Genomic DNA, 19251 nt, shown 5'->3' with positions numbered 1-19251 from the left:
TTTTTTGAAAAAAGATTTCTTTCTTATATTAAATATAAAAAATCATTTTTTTAGCCAATCTTAGTTGTTTTCAGTTAGCCGGTAGGGCCGCCTCTAGCGGCTAATAACAGCTGTTTTCTGCCATGTTATAGCATTTTGCTTCTGTCGTTAAACACAACAATTGTTATTTACTTTTCGGAACAACAGTCCTAACATTCGCTTAATTAAAAAGAAAAAGTTTATCCAAATACTCCAAAAATGGGTGAACGCAAGGGTCAGAACAAATACTACCCCCCGGACTATGATCCGAAGAAGGGCGGCCTTAACAAGTTCCAGGGAACCCATGCCTTGCGGGAACGCGCCCGTAAGATTCACCTTGGGATCATCATCATCCGTTTCGAGATGCCCTACAATATTTGGTGCGATGGATGCAAGAACCACATCGGCATGGGTGTCCGCTACAATGCAGAAAAGACCAAGGTTGGAATGTACTACACAACTCCGATCTTCAAGTTCCGGATGAAGTGCCACTTGTGCGACAATCACTTTGAGATTCAAACGGACCCAGGAAATCTTGACTATGTGATACTCTCGGGAGCACGACGGCAGGAGAACCGCTGGGATCCTTTGCAAAACGAGCAAGTTGTACCAGAAACCAAGGAGGTTCAGAAGCGCCTTTTCGACGATGCTATGTACAAACTGGAACACCAAGCTAAAGATGCCAAGTCAGCAGCAGATGCGAAGCCGGTGCTCCAGAAGCTGATGGAACGCAATATGAGTGTCTGGGATGATAGCTATGTGGCAAATTGTCGGCTACGTGCCGAATTCCGCGAACAGAAAAAGGAAATCAAGGGTCAGCAGGAGCTGGATCGCCAGTTGCTAGCCAAAAGTAGTCTCGACATTGCCCTGCTACCCGAAACTAATCAGGATCGAGAAATGGCCGCTCTTATGAAGCTGCAGACCAAGTCAGCGCTGGAACGGGAATCCGAGCAGCGGTTGGAGCTTCTGATGCGACCAGCGCTGCCAGGAGCAACAGCCACCACTTTTGGTGGCCTCAAGCGGCAAAAGGTGCTAAACAATCAGCTTCAACTGCAGGATTTGGGCATAAGACGCAGAAAGTTAGACGAAACTGTGGCTTCAACTTCGACTTCGAAACCCCAGAGCTTGGTGGTGGACTACTCCTCCTCAGACAATGATTCCAACGGCTGAACCCACAAGCGATTTTTTTTATACATAATACATTATTTATTAAAAACACAACGTTGTACCAACAGTAGAAACCTAGTACAATCCATCATTGGGATCCGCAGCTTCAGTCTCTTCATTATCATCATTAATTTCGATGGGTTCCTCGTTGATCTCGCCATCTATCGTTTTGTAGAGCACCGCCTGGATGCGTTTACATAATTCCACTTGCTGGTTATTGTTTATCATGTCGTTCACTAGATCCTCGACGAGGCGCAGTTTGTTGTAGCACTGATTGCTGGCCTCCATAATATCCTCTCTCTTCAGGTTTAGGGTCTGCATTTCCCCAATCAGCTCCTTCATCGGATCATCGTTTGCTTTTACCGGAGATCGCTCTTTGCCGAAAACGCGCGGTTTGATGGGCTTAATCACCGGTGCATTGGCCAAGGATTTAATGTTCTCCAATCCCGGTGCCTGCGAGTCGAAGAACTTCTTAAACCACTGCAAAAACTCAAAGTTGTCCTGGAAACGCCCCTTGATCAAACGATCGATGGGTACCGTTTTGTCCAGTTTTAAGCGGTTAAAAGCCTCCTGAAACAGCTTAAGATTGTGGAGATACTCGTGCTCCAGTTTGGCCGTCATCTTGACGCGTTTAAGGTTAATGCAGTTGGGGAAGATCATCTCCATCATCTGGCAGTAGGCGGCACCTAGGGAAAATTATTCGTTTTACCACGGAATGGGCAATAAGTTCGGACTCTTACCAGAGCAGAGTTCCTCGATCTTCTTGAAGTGTCCCTGGACCATGGTGTTAACCCACTGGAGCATATCGTGACGGGACATATTCTCCCCATTGACGCTGGTCAATGCCACGGTTAACTTAAGGTCAGTCATTGTTCTTCTGGGATGGTTAAAAATGTCAACCTTTTACTGTTACTCCTTCTCTTTCTTTCCTTCAATCGATCCTTTGTTCTACAAATTTATTTCTTCCTTTTTGATTTTTTGTGAAAGGTGGCTATATTATTTGATTTTGTGAGTTTTCGGTCCGGCCTATTTTTCACACAAAATTTTATTTAACGATTTATTTTTTATGTCACAGGCAATCTTATATCTTGTATTCTTGCAATTACTTTAACTCCGATTTCCGATCGCAAATTGTTCAGGATCAGAGATGGCAGGAAAGCAGCGCGATACCCCAGTTACCCTTTTTTGGTATTTTAAAAAGTACATTTCAAAGATAACAAACTATTTGCTAAGTAAAAAATTGAAAAAATATGGTAAAAATAAATATTTATTTTATTTATTTGATAAATGGATCTTTCTTATACATTTGGAAAAAGATAAATAAATACCTTAAGTAGTTTTCCCATGATTGTCCAGGATCAAAACCAGATAAACCCTTTCCTAATGTTATCGATAGCTAAAAGCCGCTTTTTTCGAAAAGGAATTCTTTTTATTAAAAACAATCTACAACGTCTTAATTCTAAACTTGCGTTCTACAGTCTTAACAAATTCTATAAAGTCCTTGTAGAGCACGTTTGGAACTTCCAGAGCGGCAAAGTGTCCACCCTTTTTGTAGTAGGTGCTGTGCACCAGGTTTGTGAACTTATCCTGCAACTGGTAGTCCAGGAACTGCATGATGTCGCTCTTAAACCGCGCACATCCCGTGGGCACTTTGGTGGGAACCCTCTCCAGATGCAAGTCATGCTGCTCCTTGGCATATTGCTCCGCATAGAGACGTTGCGAGGTGGTGATCGAATTGGTCAGGTAGTAGATCATCAGGTTGTCGAGCAGGGCGTCCATTTTATAGCGTTTCGTGAGTCCTCCATCCCGCAGAGATCGATAGCTGGGATTCGTCCACGTGGAGAACTTCTCCAGGATGTAGGCGGCCAAACCCACTGGATTGTCGGTGAGTGCGGCTCCAATGGTGTCCGGTTTGGTTGCTTGTATATGGAAGTAGCCACTTTCCTCCATCAGATACTTAAGTTCATTGGATTTCGGGAAGAAAAAGTCATGATAGGCGGAGGGCGCAAACAAACTTGGCCACAAACCGGCCACGAAACCCTTGACCATGGACTTAGGACTCAAGTTGTTGCACATATTCGAGTGGTAACCCAAGACGTTATCCGGATACAAGGTGGCAATATTGCTGCCAATAATGCTGCCCCAATCTCCACCTTGGATAAAGAACTTGTCGTAGCCCAAGCGCAGCATGAGATTCCTCATCATCACGGCCACCTGGGCGGGTCCCAAACCCTTTCTCGAAGTTCCCTGCAGGATTGAAGAATTATTAGAATAATAAAATACATTAATGCACCATTAAACCCACCTCTGACCAGCCATAGCCCGGCAAACTGGGCACTACCACGTTGAAGATGTACTTGTTGTTCTCATCCAGGTTGCTTTGGTGCAGTAAATGGATCAAGTCGTAGAATTCCCTCACCGATCCCGGCCAGCCGTGCAGCAACAAAACCGGATAGTGATTCTTGCCCACTTTGTTTTCATCATAAACCATCAGGTGGAGAAAGTGTACGCGTAGCCTAAAACCCGAACGTTTACTATCTGTGGATATGATAAGTGGTTCGTCTTATCTCACCCCTGAATGTCGGTGGTGAAGTGGTTGAACTGCCAAAGGAACACCTCTCGCTCCCGCCAACGCGGCAGGTAATCATCGCGCCAGTATTCCACGACCTCCTTAAGGTAATCCGTATTGAAACCATATTCGAAAGCCACGCCTTCGAGGGGAGGCGTCAGACGCAGAGTGCGATTCAAGCGGTTCTTCAGATCAGTAATAGTCTGTTGATAACAATAATATAGATATTAAATAACTACAAAATATATTACCTATACATTTATATGAACTCACCTTTTCCGGATAACTAAGCCTGTTGCCTATCACCTCTGAGCTATTGGCCAAATATGCCGCATAATCCTTCGGTTGCGCGTCATCGCCCCACCATTCCTGAGGATCCAACTGGGGAATGGGCAGGTCCGCCCATATTTGGCTCACGTTCTTGTAGACCAATCCACCGCCGATGGCCAGCAGCAAGACCAGAATTTTAACCGTGACACCCATCTTTCGCTATCAGCGGTCCCACTCAAACTGACTGGGCATTGCAGCTCCGATTCCGACGATTCCAACATATCATTGCTCACGATGATAAGCGGTTTTGGGTGACCGCCCTACAGTCGATCGTTTGAGGCTTATCATTGCGTCCACTTTGGAATCCACTGAGACGCCGTAGCGGCTTCTTAAATCGCGGATGACTCGGCTTTGTTTGTTTATTTACTCGGCAAAGCTTTCATGCCGGTTTTCGTTTAAAGCTTTTTGGTGAAACAAACTGGGGGTTGTGTGGGGTATATATAAAAAAGAACAGGGGAATTATTGTTATTTTGCGTCGCAGCTGTAGATTAAAGCTAGGTAGGCAAACCCTCTATTATTTTCAACTCGTTGAGGGTAACATAGTACCCCTTGTGACTTATGTGAAAAGTCATGTTCCCTAAAAAACATTAAAATAACTGCCTTATTAAATATTCTTATTACTATATATTCTTATATTCTTTACTATTTTATAAAGAGTGTTCAAAAGTCAACTTCAAACCAACTGGTCATTATTACGTAATAGAGTTGCGAGCTTAGATTTATCTATATATGTTTACCTTTAAAAAGCAAACACAAACTGTCCCTTAGTTCTCCACTCGACCACTTATCAGAGTTCTCAAACAAAAAACTCTTCAACTTTCAGTTTTCAAAGCCGATAAGGCAAAATCAATCACCAAGTCGATTTATTTTAATAATGGCAACAGACATGGCTGTTCCTTTAAAATAGATAATGAAAATATACAATGAATTTTACAGAACTCAATAAACAAACAATTTTTTTATTACAACTGAGCCTTTTGAACAAAGCTAACAAAGTCGTCGTAGAGCTGCTGAGGCAACTCAAAAGCAGGGAAATGACCGCCGTCCAAATGGTGGGTGCTGTGCACCAGATTGGGGAACTTGTTGGCCAAAACCGAGTCCGAGGTGTGTACAATCTCATTCAGGAACCGTGTGCATCCTGCTTTAGCTTGAATGGGCAGCGAATCCACATTCAAAGCAAACTGCGAAGCCACCATGGATTCCGAGTATAAACGCATGGAAGTAGTTATAGAATTGGTCACGTAGTAGATCATCACATTATCCAAAAGCTGATCGTAGGTGAATCGCTTGGTCAATCCGCCATCGGGAAGCGATCTAAACGAGAGATTCGTCCAGGTGGAGAACTTCTCCAGAATGTAGCTAGCCAATCCCACCGGGTTGTCGATTAGGGCGTTTCCAATTGTGTCGGGTTTGGAGGCCTGTATGTGAGCATATCCCATTTCCTGCAGAATGGTGCCGAACAAGTGTCCTAATCCCTTGTAGAAATTCGAGTGCTGGCTGTCCACAAAGAAGCTGGGGAAGAACGAGGACAACAACAATTTAATCTGGCCCAAGGGGCTGTTGTTGCCGCACATGTTGGAGTGGTAGCCCAGTACGTTCTCCGGGAAAAGTGAGGCCACATTGGAACCAATTATCGAGCCCCAATCCCCGCCTTGCACCAGGAACTTGTCGAGTCCCACGCGGAGCATCAGGTTGCGCATTACCACCGCCACTTGGGCGACACCGAATCCAGTTTTCGAAGAGCCCTGGAAATTTGAAATTCATTAAAAAGGTACTCAAGTTTATGAAGTGTGAAATACCTAATTACCTAAAGTTGTAAAGATTTCTATTTGTGAATTATTACTTAGCTAGAGTTTTTGTAAACGTTACATTTGTTATGGCGCTCAAGGGAACCATATTAGTAGAGGTCAAAAAAATAAAATTTGGAAATAAATATAGACTGCTATTTATTTTTATTATCTATTAACTATTTTATTAATAGTCTAAGAATTTACATTTATTGGGTAAACTAACCTGAGACCATCCATAGCCTGGCAAACTGGGGGCAATCACCTCGAAGACGTAGTCGCTCTTATCACTTGGAGTGGTCAGGAGTGGAATGAAGTCGTAGAACTCGCGAACAGTTCCCGGCCATCCGTGCATAAGGAGCAGGGGGAGCACCTTCTTGGGCTTCTGGCCTTTCACCTGGTTGGGCTTGGCGTGAATAAAGTGAATTTTCAAACTGCAAAAAAGTGAGTAAGTGTGGGGTTAACTTTCGGGGTTAATGTGGATATGCCGGTCGAAATGACGGGAAAAAATTATGGATAGAGGACAAGGGTTTGCCGTTAGTGTTCTGCTCATTACCCCTGAATCTCCGTTTGGAAGTGATTCAGCTTCTTAAGGAACTGCTCGCGTTCATTCCACTTGGCCAGATAGGAATCTCTCCAGTATTTCACAACCTTGGCCAATTCATTGGCATTGAATCCGTACTCAAATCCCACACCCTCCAATGGTGGATGCGCCTTGGAAGGACGACTCAGCTGGCTCTTTAGATCCTCAATAACCTGTGGCAAAAATTGGAATTATTAACAATGTATTTTAAATAAATGTTATAATAAGATAATCAATTATCTTCATAGTAAACTTCCAAATATTTGTTTATAAAATGTAACAAATGATTATTCAATGCTTTATTTTTCGAATCTTCTTACAAAAGACTCACCTCAGGTTTAACGCTGATATCAAAGGGCAGGATCGCTTTATTTTCCCGATAGGGTTCCTTTAACTTTGGACCCCAGTAGGCACTGTTGTCCAGATCGGGCCTCTTTCCAGGTGCAGAAAGGTCACGATAGTTCTTATAGCCCACGGCCACCAAAATAGCCAGGCCTCCAACTAGAAACCGCACCCAGATATTCGCCATAGTGGTTATATATATATACCTTATATTATATATATATGTATATATAATAGGAAAAAACCTTACTGCACAGCTGGTCGTGTGCGATCACCAAACACAAATGATTTCAAAACGCAAACCACCGGCGAATGAAAGCTTTTGCCGGCTTGTGGATCCCAAGTGGATCGTACTGCACTGCAATGCCAGCATGATGGGGCAAATCTGGAGGTTTGCTACTCACCTTCTTTGAAGAGCTATGTGGTAATGCTTATGATCAAAAAACAACAAGTCACATCATTGCGTTACTATTTAATTTTTTGTTGGATTTTCTTTAAACACATTTTGACAAACTCACCTCTGATAATCAGAATGTTACCCGCGATACACATCTTTCGCTATCACTCAAATTGCCTAAAAATTCTTATAATTTGTTAGGTCCAAATTTTCTCTGTGTATGCGATTTGATGGGATCGACTTGTTTGTTTTTATTTACTTGTGAAAGCTCTTGTGATTTTTTTTGTTTGAAGCTTTTCAGTATAACCATTGGGGAGCTCAATAATTTAATTTAGATCTCCACTCAAACACCTATTGCAATACCAAAACCAAAAATATTAAGTTTTTGTTTTCAATGCAAAGACAAGACATTTTTTTAAAATAAAAATGAACAGTTTATTCTTAGCACTTGTAGATAATAAATTCCTTATTTAGAACTCAGCCTTTTGGATGTAAATAATAAAGTCATCGTAAAGCTGCTGAGGCAGTTCAAAAGCAGGAAAGTGTCCGCCATCCGAATGGTAGGTGCTGTGTATCAGGTTGGGGAACTTGTTGGCCAAAACCGAATCGGAGGTGTGCAGAACCTCATGGACGAATCGACTGCAGCCTGCTTTGGCCGTAATGGGGACGCCATCCACATTCAAAGCAAACTGCGATGCAACCATGGACTCCGAGTACATTCGCATAGAAGTGGTAATGGAATTGGTTAGGTAGTAGATCATCACATTATCCAAAAGCTGATCGTAGGTGAATCTCTTGGTTAATCCGCCATCGGGGAGTGATTTATATGAAGGGTTTGTCCATGTGGAGAATTTCTCGATAATATAAGCTGCCAGTCCAGCTGGATTGTCGATCAGGGCGTTGCCAATTGTATCGGGTTTGGAGGCCTGTATGTGAGCATATCCCATTTCCTCCAAAATGGTGTTCACATGGTGACCCAATCCCTTGTAAAAATCTGTGTACTTGCTGTCTACAAACCAGCTGGGGAAAATCCATTCCAGACTCATCTTAATTTGGCCAAGGGGACTATGGTTTCCGCAAATATTTGAATAGTAACCCAGTACGTTCTCGGGAAAAAGTGATGCCACATTGGATCCGATTATAGAACCCCAATCACCTCCTTGCACCACGAATTTCTCGAATCCCAGACGGAGCATCAAATTGCGCATCACCACAGCAGCTTGGGCAACACCAAATCCAGTTTTTGAAGAGCCCTGGAAAGGAATTGAATATAGACATAAAAATTCATTAAAGATTTTCATTAAAATTTGTATGTAAAACGAATGTTTAACTATTTCGAGGATACCAACCTGAGACCATCCATAGCCCGGAAGACTGGGAGCAATAACCTCGAAGACGTAGTCGCTCTTATCACTTGGAGTGGTCAGGAGTGGGATGAAGTCGTAGAACTCGCGAACAGTTCCCGGCCATCCGTGCATAAGGAGCAGGGGGAGCACCTTCTTGGGCTTCTGGCCTTTCACCTGGCTGGGCTTGGCGTGAATAAAATGTATTTTCAAACTGCAAAAAATGGATTAAATGCGTGGTTAACTTTTTGACTTAATATGTTAATGCAGGGTCAAATGCCGGAAAATAAATATGCCATTAGTATTCCGCTAATTACCCCTGAATCTCCGTTTGGAAGTGATCTAGCTTCTTAAGATACTGCTCGCGTTCGTTCCACTTGACCAGATAGGTATCTCTCCAGTATTTAATCATCTTGGCCAGTTCATTAGCATTGAATCCGTATTCAAAAGCCACCCCTTCCAATGGAGGCTGTGCTTTCGAAGGGCGACTTAGCTGGCTTCTGAGGTCTTCAATTACCTATTAAGAAAATAAAGTCGGTTTTTAATATTTATTACCACTTGTAATGTTCTTTGAAAGACCGCATAAAAAGTGTTTATTGTATGGATTTAGGAACTCACCTCTGGCTTGACGCTGATGTCCAAGGGCAAGATAGCCTTATTCTCCCGGTAGGGTCCTTTCAACTTTGGACCCCAGTAGGCGTTATTGTCGAGATCGGGCCTCTTTCCGGGTGCAGCAAGCTCTCCATACTTTTTATAGCCAATGGCCACAAGTAAAGCCAGACCTCCTAATAAAAACCGTACCCAAAGTTTCGCCATGGGGCCTAAATTATGTTTAATTAATAATATTTATATGAAGACACCTCCCAACTAGTAGCGTGGGATCACCAAACGCAAATGATTTCGGATCCAAAACAAAAAGGCAAATGAAAGCTTTTTCCGCTTGTGGACCAATTGTGGATCTTTCTACCCTGCAAAGCCATCATGATAGGGCAAATTTGTAATTTAAAGAGCAACCGAAAATTTTAAAGAGAGCATCCAATAGAATAAAGCTTTTAATCAAGTTAATAAAGGTGATCAGCCAGTTCTGTTTATCAGCTGGTCAAAGCGTTGAGGAAGCTATTCATACTAGGAATGGAAATTGTTGTTTGTCTTCGAACCAAATTAAAAAAAAAAGAAAATAATGATGATTTGGAATTTCTATTTCTACACACGAAAGCTTTGATTGAAGTCAATGCGAGCAATCAATATTGTTTATTAAATGACAGCAAAGGTTCAGTTTTCAGGTAATTGTTTACAATTTGCACCTACATATTTGTATCACGAACAATCGGGGGTGGAAATTTACCGCTTTTATTTTAACTTTGGAGTTCTCAACTTTATTTATAAACAGTTATGTAGTTAAGAACTTAAGCTAGACATTTCTCCGTCTGTCTTTCATAATCATTCATCTATAATGCAGTATTTGCTTGAATTATTTTTTATTCTTAACAAATTAAGAAGGAAACCCCTGTTAAAAAATTAAATAAATAAGAAGCAAGCATTTTGATTGCACTAGTCACGATACGAATTTAAGAGCTGTCTCTTCCCGTTGATCAAACCGCTATAAAAAGAACATTTGATAAAAATATAAAAACAATTTATTGACTCTCTTCGCCGTGCAGGCCAATCTTTTTAACAAAGATGGTAAAGTCGTTGAACAACATAGCTGGCATTTCCAGGGCGGCAAAGTGGCTGCCCTGCTGGAAGTACATGGAGTGCTTCAGGTTGGGGAACTTGTCCCTCAGCTGCCAGTCGGTCGCCGAAGGAAGATCCCACCGGAAGCGGGCACAGCCCATGGGAACTGGCGATTGCACCCGTTCCAACTGGAGATCCCTGTAGGTCTTGGACACGTTCTCCAGATAGAACCGAGCCGCCGTGGTGGCCGAGTTACTCAGGTAATATACCATCAGGTTATCGAGCACTGCCTCCAGTCCGAAGACCGTGACAATGGCGCCAAAGTCCTGCTGCAAACCGGGATTCGTGCAGGTCTGGAACTTCTCCAGGATGTAGGAAGCCAAACCCACCGGACTGGAAGTCAGAGCAGCTCCAATCGTATCCGGTTTAGTGGCCTGAATGTGGAAGTATCCGCTCTCCTTCAGTAGATCTGCCCACTTGTCCCAAATGGGGAAGTGGTGGTCCACAAAGAATCTGGAGGGCAGGTACTTCTCGGGGTAGAAGCTGCCCCAGATTCCCTTGACAATTGCCAACGGAGTGTTCAAGACGCACATGTTCGAGTGGTAACCGATCACGTTCTCCGGGAAGAGCGTCGCCAAGTTGCTGCCAATGATGCTGCCCCAGTCTCCACCCTGGACGAAGAACTTCTTGTGGCCCAAACGGAGCATCAGGTTGCGCATCACGGTGGCCATTTCAGCGGCATTGAAACCGGGACGTGTAGCAGCCTAGAAAAAAGTAAGCAAAATGTTAAACAATATTTAAAGAAATTTCATTTAATTAATTGGAATTGGTAAAACAAGTGAAAAATATTGCTAAAAGAATGTGGGTTCTGCTTTAACTTTTAAAATTAATTTGAAAAAAATGTAATATTCTTAAAAATATTACAAATTTCCAAATATTTCTAATAAAAATTTAAATTATTTTTCTGACTAGTTTTTATTAGTTATTTACTTACATCAGACCATCCGTAGCCGACAAGAGAAGGTGCCACGACCTCAAAAGCGTAGTCCGTGATGTTAGTTTCCTTGGTGAGCATGGGAATGAAATCGAAGAACTCCCGCACCGATCCTGGCCAGCCGTGGAGGAGCAGCAGGGGATACACGTGCTTCTTGGCCTTGGCTTCCTCGGAGGCCTTCTCGTGAATATAGTGAATATTCAGGCTGCAAGTGTCATAAATCTTTGTCATGCCAATCAGATAGTGGAAGGTTTTTTTACCCACCCTTGAATTTCAGTTTTGTACTGCTTGAACGAGTTGAACAACGCCTGGCGCTCATCCCACTTGGTCAGGTAATTGTCCCGCCAGTAGTCCACAAATTGCTCCAGGGCATAGGTGTTAAATCCATACTCGAAGGAAATTCCGTCCAAAGGTGCCGTGAGTTTCAGCGTGCGGTTGAGTTCCTTGCGTAACTCATCGATTTCCTCCTGCGGGACTTGCAGCTTGAACTCGTAGATCTTTGTGTCGGGCACAAAGTCCTTGACATCGCCAGGACCCCAGTAGGTGTCGTCCTTGAACTCCGGCTTTGGCAGTGGCTTTGTCAGATCCGTGAACAACACGTAGCCGTAGCCCACGAAAGCACCGAACAGGGCCACAATCAGACCAAACACTATCAGGCACTTCATTCTGGCCGCAGTCGCAATTAGCTGCCACTCGTTTTGAATTTAAATGAGCCTCCTCCTAGTTGCCTCCCACCTGAGGTAATGGGTTCTGATTCCCAATTCGCAACGAAGACGACTGGGTTCCCGAAAGGCCGCTGAAAAACTGAATGCCGACGCAATCTTCAGCTCTCGCAAAGCTCTATTCTCTGCCGCCGTTATTATAGTATACGTATGTTCGTATAATATTTATAAATTCGTTTAGATAGCGCCGGCTATCACGCACAGTGGGCCAAATGTTGCCTTGTCATCATGCTCTTTGGTCTAACATACATATAATATAAGCCCATTTCTGGTTTTCATTTGCCAGTTCAAAGTTTGAGTGCTTTTGCTTGGGTCAAAAGAAGGGCGGCAATGGGTGGATATAAATAAATCTGATGATCGTTTAAGGGCATGAGCTTAAAATGGATGTGTAAACTTGGGTTGGTTTGAACTTTAAAATAAAAATAAATTGTAAAATAGTATAAAACCTAGATTTCTTTAAAAAAAGGAGAAAAAGAAAATGGGTTTCCTAAGGTATAAACAAATATTCTCCCAAATAAATTTGTTACGTAAATATCCCAACCCATTTCAGTTTTAACTATGGTTATCACTTGTTTACCATAGACTCTATAATTCCGTTTAAATTTATAAAATATCTTAGTTTTTTAAATTCGAAACCAAGGTTTGCTTGGGGTTGCTGGGTTCTGACTTACTTGCCCACGTCTGCACCTTTAATGGCCCATTGATTTCTGAGCGAGATAGGCTGACCCACACAAACATAAAAAGTATCAGACAAGTGTGATAGTGACTGGGAAATAGTCTTAGCTACTTTAACCATTATCTTATCGCAGCTCTCTTGATACTTATTTATTGAAAAGCGCTACACCGGCAACTGTTCATAAATCTCAGCCCTTCTGCCACTGATGATGTGGCTTCAAACAAAAAGCGGCGAAAAAATGAATGAATTTGGCCAACTGAGAAGGCCACGTGGATCCTGACAATGTACAAATAGATTTCCAGATAGCAATAACACGACAATGGCCAACCAAAGCAAAGCCGTTTGGATGCTATCTGCTAAGGGTTATCACCTGAAGTGCAATGTGGATCCCTACAAGCCTTTGGTCAACCAACTCAAAAACCAATACTCCGAAGCATTTGGCGTTTCCCCTGGATCCCTGATCCTGCGTTTCGATGGTGAAGAAATGGAGGAGCAGGACACATTCGACTCACTGGACATGGTGGAACATGACATCATAGACGTTCTGGAGTTCACTTGGAATTGACCGAGAACCCTTAAAAATATGTTTATTCATTGTTGAATCAAGCAATTGCGGGCAAAGTCAATGAACTTGGAGAGGGCGGAGTTGCAAGCGAGAAAATTGTATAAAGAACTGCAATTGAAATTTTAAAACAAATGAAATGTATAAAAGAATTATTGGAACATTGAGAGAAAATGTTTTGTATTTTCATTTAATTTATATTAATATTTTTACAACAACCCTAATGCTGTATTTTTGATTTATCCATTTATATTTAGATCAAAAGTTTGCATAAATGGTTTTCTAAGTGCACTAAAGGCCGGGGATAATTTTTCTAAATTATAAGGGGAGAAATGCCGTCGACATGCAACTATTGAAGGATTCGATGGGCGAGGGGACTCGAAAATCCACAAAAGTGCCGCCAAACATGCAAGACACCGAAAAGGAGGCGTGGCAAAAACAATGATGTGAAACGTAATTCAGGCGAAATTAACGCAATTACTGTGCCGCAGTCAAAGGACTCAAATTCACTTCCGATGCACTGCAGCTAAAACAAAAAAAAAATATAAAAGGAACTTTGTTCGCGTGCCGCAAACAAATCGCATTGATACTTGGAACCGTGTCAAAGCTGCCACCTCCGGGGGAAATGGAGAGGTTACTGCTATTCCGGAACCAAATCGTGAATCGTCGGCCATTAATGCCGTTTCTCCCAGGCTAATTCCCATTTTATTGAGTGCTCTAGTTACAGCCAAAGTTTGGCACCACCGCTGCCCCTGGCAACCCACTTCGCCCCCTCGAAAAGGGGGCGTGGTCTTAATGGTCGCAATTAGTTTTTCATCCAGCTGACACGCACTTGTCGTAAAAGTCCATTGAACCTGACGCTAAATTGATTTTCGTTCGGGCAGGCCGGGCAAAAGTGATTCAGATTATTTTACGTACCCATAAACTAATACTATTTTTAACATTAAAACCCAGAAAAAGTATGCCAAATCGATTGGATGAACGCTGGTTTGTCACTGTAACCTTTGCCACATGGAACTTATTGAGCGGTTTTGGGTTTTATGCCTACATTCTAGATTGTTATTGTAAGTCAAGGCATGTAATTCAAGTCTGATATTCATATTATTATTATCTTAGTAAACTATCCTCCTGATCACCAGAAAAGGCAGTTTAAGTACCACACCTTTCCGGGGAGTATTAACCGAGATATTGTTATCGGAGTTACTGTGGTAATGCTTTGCCAGATCATATCCACAATATCGCTGTGCTTGTCTTTGAATCAGGTGAACAATTTTGAATAGAATCAATAAACAAAAAAATTTCTTATTGAAGATTGCATTGTAGTCTAAAAGGATTTGTTTAGTTTACGGAATAGTTTTTAGCATGACTTTTCCGTGTGCGTGTCTTCCTCTTTGGCCTTTAGCTGGTAAGTCTTAAAATTACGTATTATTTTACTCATTAAATATATTTTTATTAATAGTGACACATATATCAATTGCTTTAGTAGCCCTAAGTTACTACTTTGAATAAAGGAGAAAATAATTTTGATTTCGGAAAATAAATAAGCTGGTATTGTTCATTTACTAAATATCAGAACTTATAAACTAGAAAAATAAACTAGCCTAAAAGTAAACCGAGAAATGTGTTGATAAAGCCACTTTGATAGCTCACATTCCCAACTGCCGAGAAGTATGTTTAAATTTAAATGCAATGGTTGTTCCTTTACTGATAAGAAACAAGGTATATGCATTGAAATATATAAAATTAATACATACGATTGCTTTGAAAAAGAATAAAAAATTGTATTTTACTTCATCGAGGAAGTTTTACAAAAGGCTATAGAAGTTTCCATTGCCATAATCCACTTGGGGAAGTTCTTGCTTTTCTGGCGGGCCTTCCCCATTTATACCAATTTCAAGCTCTTGATCGTCGGCCGATGACTGGCAAGTGGCGAGTCCCAACTGCAAAAGCAAACAAAAATATTTTAAACATTTCGCAAATAATTAACAGTACTATCTGCTCACCCAGCAGACCAAAAGAATGGTCAATATTTTCATAAATATCGATTGTATAAACATTTCTCTTTGCTGCCTCGCCACTCGACTGCTGATGGGAAACTGTTTTCGTGCTCACGTTTGCCCTCTGCTTTTAATCAATTAATGTGTATCAAATATTTATATTTGTATTTTTGTTTATTTACATACACGGCTCTTTTGTCTGTCGTCGTTGCTGCTGCGACGATTTAAATTAATCCGTAGCACAGCGAAAAGGTCGTTCTTTGGGGGATTCGAAAATCATAAATACGTATTCGAACTTTCATATTTCGGTATGAATAAGCCCTGAATTTTTTTGGTGGCAGATGGAGGTTAACGTTATGTAATTTTTTACCTCGTCTGTAAGAATGGCAAAAGAAGGCTTTGTCAATAAAATATTGAATGATTTATTGGGTAGAGGAGGTACACAATTTTTTCCTTCACTTGTTGAACTTAAAAAATTTAAAAGTGAGACACTTGCATCTTTAAATAATACTTATTTTGCAGTGGATATTATAAGTTCAGAATAATAAAAAGTTCCATGGGTTTGGTGAAAATTTACCATAATTCACTAATTCTAAGTTCATTACTTTTCTAATTTCAATCAGAGTTTGATGTGGCGTATCTCTAATCGGCTGTATTTGAATTATCTAACGAACTGCATCATTAGTTTGTTTAGTTTAGTTTTTTCCGATTTTTTTTTACTTTTTTTGGAAGTAACCCCATTATAAAATCGCAAAAAAATTTAATGGTTTAATTTAAATTAAATAAATTTGGCGTTTTCTCGGTATTCGGAATATATATAAATCATATGATACCTTATAATAATTTCTTCGGGGGAATCACTTTAGAAATAAGGCTGCAACGGGGGTTTCTTTTCAATCGTTGACTGGTGATCCGTATAAAGATGCAATCATAGGGCAATGATCGCAAAAATCAATATTGAGTCGGATAAGGTGCATCGGGGATTCCTTTCAGCAAACCGGCGATCGTCCTATAAAAGAGCTCCAAATCTACAGCGGAATTATCAGTCAACGAATCCAAGCTCTCCCATCGAGATCAACCAGGATGCAGTTAACCATTATCTTTGCCTTCGCCTTCTGCGCAATCGGCGCTGTTTGGGCTCATCCGATGCCCGTGGAGCTGATCCTGCCGAAAACTCCGGAGCCACACTATCCTCTCAACCTGGAGGGAGGAGGAGGTGGCCAGAGGGGCGATGGATTAGGCTTTAAAGTTAGGGGACATGAGAACGTTTGGACCAGCGATAACAAGCGGCACGAGGTCGATGTGAGAGGAGAATATGGACAGCATTTGGGTGGACGTTATGGAACCACTGAACCACGATGGGAAGTCGGAGGCACCTACCGCTACAGATTCCCCAACTTTTAAGATCCAAAAATACTTTGTTTTTTGCGAAATATGTTATCCGATATATTCATTTTGATATATCACCAAAATTTGTGTTCTTGAATGTCATCAAAGTCGGCATATAACGCTATGCATTCCGGCTTATAAAAAAACATATCCACTTTGTATGTTAAACTTTTTTGCCAAATATATTACCGAGTATAACCAAACGTGTACCTGACCATAATTTCCCTATCTCAAATGCCATCAGTGTCCTTGACGATGTCTGTTTACCCCGGAACATTCAGGCAGACTTCTAGAGACTGGGGTTGGGTCACAGATGATCTTGCAGTTTGGCTAATTGTTGATACATCTTGTTTGGCCAACTCCGTTGGGTAATAACAAATTACGATGACAGGCGGTCTTAATGAAACCTGCCAAGACAAAATGTTTTTTGCTAATTGGATTTATTGCGTAAACCGTCGAAAGAACCTTCGATGGAAATTTATCATGCCGCTGGCGCATCATCCGCAAACATCCGATGCCTAACCCCAAGTTTAAAATATTACGCAATCCCCAAACGAAAGCGAAAAAGATTCGGTCAAATGCTTGAAAAATGATTCATGAGGAGGCCGTTTTCTAAACTCTTTTACAACCCAATTTGGCGATTACCAAAAAGTTTTTCACATCATTAATTTGACCTAAGCAATGCAAATTGAGTTGACCTTGTGAAATGATGAATCGATTTGGGAAACAACATTCCGCCTGTGGAATTTGTGGGTTGGCTATTAATTGTTTTCTTGGGAGGAAATCAGTTTTTGGCGAAAGTCATCTTAAATCAGAGAATCTTTTTAGTGGTGAAACCAAAGGTGGAGCTGTTGGAGATTAAAAGTGATTAAGAACAGAAGCTAAACATATGAAGTGTGCTCTAGAAAAAGTTGCTCGGATGCTCGAGATTTATTATATGCATTTGAAATCAGGTCATCACAAAGAAAGAGTGAGCTAAAAAGATATAACATGGATTTGTAGCTTAACTGGAATAACAATTAATTATGATGAAGAAATAAGATTGGGTTTTTTTTTGAAAAAGTTTTTCTTATGATAAAATATTATTTATTTAAATTTAAATAGATTTTAAAGACGAGTTATACAATGTCAGTTCTGTATTTTCTTTTTCTTTATGAGTTCCATATCTAATTTATCTAGAACTGATAGGTAGAGTATTTTCCCCTCTTCTGTTGTTTAAACAGTTGCAACACATGAATGATTCCCAAATTCAAATACCTATATTTTTATTGTGTTTAGTTGGGGTTTTCTTTGTCGTCTGCCTCTGTTTGTGGAACCTGCATGGTGTTCTTATCAATAAGATGTGGGGATCCACTAGTGAACCACTGAACCATTCGCACTGGGATTCCCTTTCGGGGAATCATCTTCCAGCACGTAAAATATCGGTATTGATAAGCCTCGGATCCGAGGTATATAAGCGCCTGTTCCCATTCTAGCCATATTCAGTTGACAGAGTCTAACCAAAGCAAAATGCAATTCGCCTCCAGTTTTCTGTTCATGGGCCTGGCTTTTGCTTGTGTCCTTTCGAGTGCCTTGGCCTATCCGTATCCTGATCCCCGAGAGATTGTAAATACTCAATCCGAACCCTTGGCGGTAAGTTATAAATATATATATTAATCTTTAAATATTTTAATTTAAATTTCTTTGTAGTATTCCCCCAATTTTGATGCTCCCTTGCACAGAGTACGTCGTCAATTCCAATTGAATGGCGGCGGCGGTGGAAGCCCAAAGCAGGGATTTGATCTGAACCTCAACACCCGTGTTCCTGTTTGGCAGAGCAACAATGGACGCCACTCCTTTGACGCCACTGGACAGTATGGCCAGCACTTGGGAGGTCCTTATGGCAACAGTCGTCCTCAATGGGGAGCTGGAGGAGTGTACACCTTTAGGTTCTAGGAAACTAGTAGAACTTCCTTAGAATTTATTTATTTTAAATATTTAAACAGCCTTACCACCAGCCAAACTATTTACTTAACTATTATATATTTACCTAACTGTTGTATGTGAAAGAAAAACAAACTGTAAAAGTTCAAATATTAGAAAATCAAAGAACTGCTGAAATAATTTTCTTTTCAAAATATTTAAATAAAATTAGCGATGTTCAAAAAAATCATTACGATGAAATAATTAATCTATTTATTAACCATATGTGTTATTTTCAAATATGTATGTTAACGCCAACTATTGTCATAGAGTAATTCCTTATCAGTCTGATTGTAGAGAAAGATTGTGGGATCGGGCTGAGGTGCTGGAAACTATAAGTAGAAAGCAAAAATGTAGTTTTGCAAACAAAGCTCATGTCAAGGCACTCACCTCCTCCTGCTCATCAAAGTTGCCCCACCCACCGCCTACAGAACGCCCTTGGCTGAGTTCAAAAAGGTAGAGAATCAACCAGAAACCTAGAATGTCCAACATTTCACCGAGAGATGCTGCGCCCGACTGAATTTACGCCCTGATTTCGACTGCCTCTGGTTCGAGTTCTCAACTTTGGTCGGCTGATAAGACCCTGATAAGGCCGACAATTGTCTGGGATGTGTGTCAAGAGCTCGCTGCCAGACAAGAGACCATAGCCCATGGAGACCGGAGACCAGGTCAAAGCTAGAGCCAAAGCCAAACCCAGCTGAACTGTATTAAATTTGGGGAACGTGCAACTGGCAGCCAA

At 41.3% G+C, this 19251-nt stretch overlaps 12 protein-coding genes across 13 annotated transcripts; 5 read left to right on the top strand and 7 right to left on the bottom strand.

Annotated features, from left to right (window-relative positions):
• Positions 1-129: 129 nt before the first annotated feature.
• Positions 130-1255, top strand: LOC108095235 (coiled-coil domain-containing protein 130 homolog). Its single transcript, XM_017196262.2, has one exon. The coding sequence runs from the start codon at positions 238-240 to the stop codon at positions 1186-1188; it is 951 nt and encodes a 316-aa protein (XP_017051751.1). The 5' UTR covers positions 130-237; the 3' UTR covers positions 1189-1255.
• LOC108095236 (microtubule-associated protein RP/EB family member 1) lies at positions 1210-2326 on the bottom strand. Its single transcript, XM_017196263.1, has 2 exons — positions 1926-2326; positions 1210-1871 (listed from the first exon to the last, which is right to left on the bottom strand). Exons 1-2 carry the CDS (start codon positions 2053-2055, stop codon positions 1261-1263), a joined length of 741 nt encoding a protein of 246 aa, XP_017051752.1. The 5' UTR covers positions 2056-2326; the 3' UTR covers positions 1210-1260.
• Positions 2327-2592: 266 nt separating this feature from the next.
• Positions 2593-4253, bottom strand: LOC108095222 (juvenile hormone epoxide hydrolase 2). The gene is made up of 4 exons (XM_017196238.1): positions 4028-4253; positions 3758-3957; positions 3491-3701; positions 2593-3432 (listed from the first exon to the last, which is right to left on the bottom strand). The coding sequence occupies exons 1-4, from the start codon at positions 4235-4237 to the stop codon at positions 2629-2631; spliced, it is 1425 nt and encodes a 474-aa protein (XP_017051727.1). The 5' UTR covers positions 4238-4253; the 3' UTR covers positions 2593-2628.
• A 648-nt stretch (positions 4254-4901) lies between these two features.
• LOC108095223 (juvenile hormone epoxide hydrolase 1) lies at positions 4902-7064 on the bottom strand. Its single transcript, XM_017196239.1, has 4 exons — positions 6786-7064; positions 6428-6627; positions 6098-6305; positions 4902-5829 (listed from the first exon to the last, which is right to left on the bottom strand). The coding sequence occupies exons 1-4, from the start codon at positions 6981-6983 to the stop codon at positions 5047-5049; spliced, it is 1389 nt and encodes a 462-aa protein (XP_017051728.1). The 5' UTR covers positions 6984-7064; the 3' UTR covers positions 4902-5046.
• A 539-nt stretch (positions 7065-7603) lies between these two features.
• LOC108095246 (juvenile hormone epoxide hydrolase 2-like) lies at positions 7604-9436 on the bottom strand. Its single transcript, XM_017196273.1, has 4 exons — positions 9155-9436; positions 8854-9053; positions 8543-8750; positions 7604-8446 (listed from the first exon to the last, which is right to left on the bottom strand). The coding sequence occupies exons 1-4, from the start codon at positions 9350-9352 to the stop codon at positions 7664-7666; spliced, it is 1389 nt and encodes a 462-aa protein (XP_017051762.1). The 5' UTR covers positions 9353-9436; the 3' UTR covers positions 7604-7663.
• Positions 9437-10155: 719 nt separating this feature from the next.
• Positions 10156-12047, bottom strand: LOC108095225 (juvenile hormone epoxide hydrolase 1). The gene is made up of 3 exons (XM_017196245.2): positions 11469-12047; positions 11205-11409; positions 10156-10974 (listed from the first exon to the last, which is right to left on the bottom strand). Exons 1-3 carry the CDS (start codon positions 11867-11869, stop codon positions 10174-10176), a joined length of 1407 nt encoding a protein of 468 aa, XP_017051734.1. The 5' UTR covers positions 11870-12047; the 3' UTR covers positions 10156-10173.
• Positions 12048-12810: 763 nt separating this feature from the next.
• Positions 12811-13388, top strand: LOC108095227. The gene has a single exon (XM_017196248.2). The coding sequence runs from the start codon at positions 12922-12924 to the stop codon at positions 13165-13167; it is 246 nt and encodes an 81-aa protein (XP_017051737.1). The 5' UTR covers positions 12811-12921; the 3' UTR covers positions 13168-13388.
• A 110-nt stretch (positions 13389-13498) lies between these two features.
• On the top strand, positions 13499-14907 carry LOC108095226. 2 transcript variants are annotated; one of them, XM_017196247.2, is made up of 4 exons: positions 13499-14228; positions 14309-14426; positions 14488-14569; positions 14624-14907. In XM_017196247.2, exons 1-4 carry the CDS (start codon positions 14176-14178, stop codon positions 14671-14673), a joined length of 303 nt encoding a protein of 100 aa, XP_017051736.1. In that variant the 5' UTR covers positions 13499-14175; the 3' UTR covers positions 14674-14907. The 2 variants fall into 2 exon arrangements, with proteins under 2 accessions (XP_017051736.1, XP_017051735.1); XM_017196246.2 differs by having other exon boundaries at positions 14281-14426.
• Positions 14908-14920: 13 nt separating this feature from the next.
• On the bottom strand, positions 14921-15248 carry LOC108095228. The gene is made up of 2 exons (XM_017196249.1): positions 15168-15248; positions 14921-15104 (listed from the first exon to the last, which is right to left on the bottom strand). The coding sequence occupies exons 1-2, from the start codon at positions 15219-15221 to the stop codon at positions 14970-14972; spliced, it is 189 nt and encodes a 62-aa protein (XP_017051738.1). The 5' UTR covers positions 15222-15248; the 3' UTR covers positions 14921-14969.
• Positions 15249-16195: 947 nt separating this feature from the next.
• LOC108095127 (diptericin A) lies at positions 16196-16753 on the top strand. The gene has a single exon (XM_017196067.2). The coding sequence runs from the start codon at positions 16245-16247 to the stop codon at positions 16563-16565; it is 321 nt and encodes a 106-aa protein (XP_017051556.1). The 5' UTR covers positions 16196-16244; the 3' UTR covers positions 16566-16753.
• A 1279-nt stretch (positions 16754-18032) lies between these two features.
• On the top strand, positions 18033-18702 carry LOC108095120 (diptericin-A). The gene is made up of 2 exons (XM_017196060.2): positions 18033-18182; positions 18240-18702. The coding sequence occupies exons 1-2, from the start codon at positions 18060-18062 to the stop codon at positions 18483-18485; spliced, it is 369 nt and encodes a 122-aa protein (XP_017051549.1). The 5' UTR covers positions 18033-18059; the 3' UTR covers positions 18486-18702.
• LOC108095121 lies at positions 18703-19013 on the bottom strand. The gene is made up of 2 exons (XM_017196061.1): positions 18903-19013; positions 18703-18844 (listed from the first exon to the last, which is right to left on the bottom strand). The coding sequence occupies exons 1-2, from the start codon at positions 19002-19004 to the stop codon at positions 18761-18763; spliced, it is 186 nt and encodes a 61-aa protein (XP_017051550.1). The 5' UTR covers positions 19005-19013; the 3' UTR covers positions 18703-18760.
• Positions 19014-19251: the final 238 nt, after the last annotated feature.

This window comes from Drosophila ficusphila, unplaced genomic scaffold (genome assembly GCF_018152265.1).
Source record: "Drosophila ficusphila isolate 14025-0441.05 unplaced genomic scaffold, ASM1815226v1 contig_414, whole genome shotgun sequence".
In the NCBI taxonomy this organism is placed as follows: Eukaryota; Metazoa; Arthropoda; class Insecta; order Diptera; family Drosophilidae; genus Drosophila; species Drosophila ficusphila.
The sequence above is the reverse complement of the archived record's forward strand: the minus strand, read 5'-3'. Positions and strand labels throughout refer to the sequence as shown.

Excerpts from the sequence above, each read along its gene's own strand:
- LOC108095235 (XM_017196262.2), top strand. The coding sequence starts at position 238 with ATGGGTGAACGCAAGGGTCAGAACAAATACTACCCCCCGGACTATGAT.
- LOC108095236 (XM_017196263.1), bottom strand. The coding sequence starts at position 2,055 with ATGACTGACCTTAAGTTAACCGTGGCATTGACCAGCGTCAATGGGGAG. Across the intron at positions 1,872-1,925 it reads GATCGAGGAACTCTGCTCTG|GTGCCGCCTACTGCCAGATG; the intron begins GTAAGAGTCCGA and ends AATTTTCCCTAG.
- LOC108095222 (XM_017196238.1), bottom strand. The coding sequence starts at position 4,237 with ATGGGTGTCACGGTTAAAATTCTGGTCTTGCTGCTGGCCATCGGCGGT. Across the intron at positions 3,958-4,027 it reads GGCTTAGTTATCCGGAAAAG|ACTATTACTGATCTGAAGAA; the intron begins GTGAGTTCATAT and ends TGTTATCAACAG. Across the intron at positions 3,433-3,490 it reads CGGGCTATGGCTGGTCAGAG|GGAACTTCGAGAAAGGGTTT; the intron begins GTGGGTTTAATG and ends TCAATCCTGCAG.
- LOC108095223 (XM_017196239.1), bottom strand. The coding sequence starts at position 6,983 with ATGGCGAATATCTGGGTGCGGTTTCTAGTTGGAGGCCTGGCTATTTTG. Across the intron at positions 6,306-6,427 it reads TTCCAAACGGAGATTCAGGG|TTTGAAAATTCACTTTATTC; the intron begins GTAATGAGCAGA and ends ACTTTTTTGCAG. Across the intron at positions 5,830-6,097 it reads CAGGCTATGGATGGTCTCAG|GGCTCTTCGAAAACTGGATT; the intron begins GTTAGTTTACCC and ends TCAAATTTCCAG.
- LOC108095246 (XM_017196273.1), bottom strand. The coding sequence starts at position 9,352 with ATGGCGAAACTTTGGGTACGGTTTTTATTAGGAGGTCTGGCTTTACTT. Across the intron at positions 9,054-9,154 it reads ACATCAGCGTCAAGCCAGAG|GTAATTGAAGACCTCAGAAG; the intron begins GTGAGTTCCTAA and ends TTTTCTTAATAG. Across the intron at positions 8,751-8,853 it reads TTCCAAACGGAGATTCAGGG|TTTGAAAATACATTTTATTC; the intron begins GTAATTAGCGGA and ends CATTTTTTGCAG.
- LOC108095225 (XM_017196245.2), bottom strand. The coding sequence starts at position 11,869 with ATGAAGTGCCTGATAGTGTTTGGTCTGATTGTGGCCCTGTTCGGTGCT. Across the intron at positions 11,410-11,468 it reads TACAAAACTGAAATTCAAGG|CCTGAATATTCACTATATTC; the intron begins GTGGGTAAAAAA and ends TGACACTTGCAG. Across the intron at positions 10,975-11,204 it reads TCGGCTACGGATGGTCTGAT|GCTGCTACACGTCCCGGTTT; the intron begins GTAAGTAAATAA and ends ACTTTTTTCTAG.
- LOC108095227 (XM_017196248.2), top strand. The coding sequence starts at position 12,922 with ATGGCCAACCAAAGCAAAGCCGTTTGGATGCTATCTGCTAAGGGTTAT.
- LOC108095226 (XM_017196246.2), top strand. The coding sequence starts at position 14,126 with ATGCCAAATCGATTGGATGAACGCTGGTTTGTCACTGTAACCTTTGCC. Across the intron at positions 14,229-14,280 it reads CTACATTCTAGATTGTTATT|TAAACTATCCTCCTGATCAC; the intron begins GTAAGTCAAGGC and ends TTATTATCTTAG. Across the intron at positions 14,570-14,623 it reads TCCTCTTTGGCCTTTAGCTG|TGACACATATATCAATTGCT; the intron begins GTAAGTCTTAAA and ends TTTTATTAATAG.
- LOC108095228 (XM_017196249.1), bottom strand. The coding sequence starts at position 15,221 with ATGTTTATACAATCGATATTTATGAAAATATTGACCATTCTTTTGGTC. Across the intron at positions 15,105-15,167 it reads CCATTCTTTTGGTCTGCTGG|TTGGGACTCGCCACTTGCCA; the intron begins GTGAGCAGATAG and ends TTGCTTTTGCAG.
- LOC108095127 (XM_017196067.2), top strand. The coding sequence starts at position 16,245 with ATGCAGTTAACCATTATCTTTGCCTTCGCCTTCTGCGCAATCGGCGCT.
- LOC108095120 (XM_017196060.2), top strand. The coding sequence starts at position 18,060 with ATGCAATTCGCCTCCAGTTTTCTGTTCATGGGCCTGGCTTTTGCTTGT. Across the intron at positions 18,183-18,239 it reads CTCAATCCGAACCCTTGGCG|TATTCCCCCAATTTTGATGC; the intron begins GTAAGTTATAAA and ends ATTTCTTTGTAG.
- LOC108095121 (XM_017196061.1), bottom strand. The coding sequence starts at position 19,004 with ATGTTGGACATTCTAGGTTTCTGGTTGATTCTCTACCTTTTTGAACTC. Across the intron at positions 18,845-18,902 it reads ACTTTGATGAGCAGGAGGAG|TTTCCAGCACCTCAGCCCGA; the intron begins GTGAGTGCCTTG and ends TTCTACTTATAG.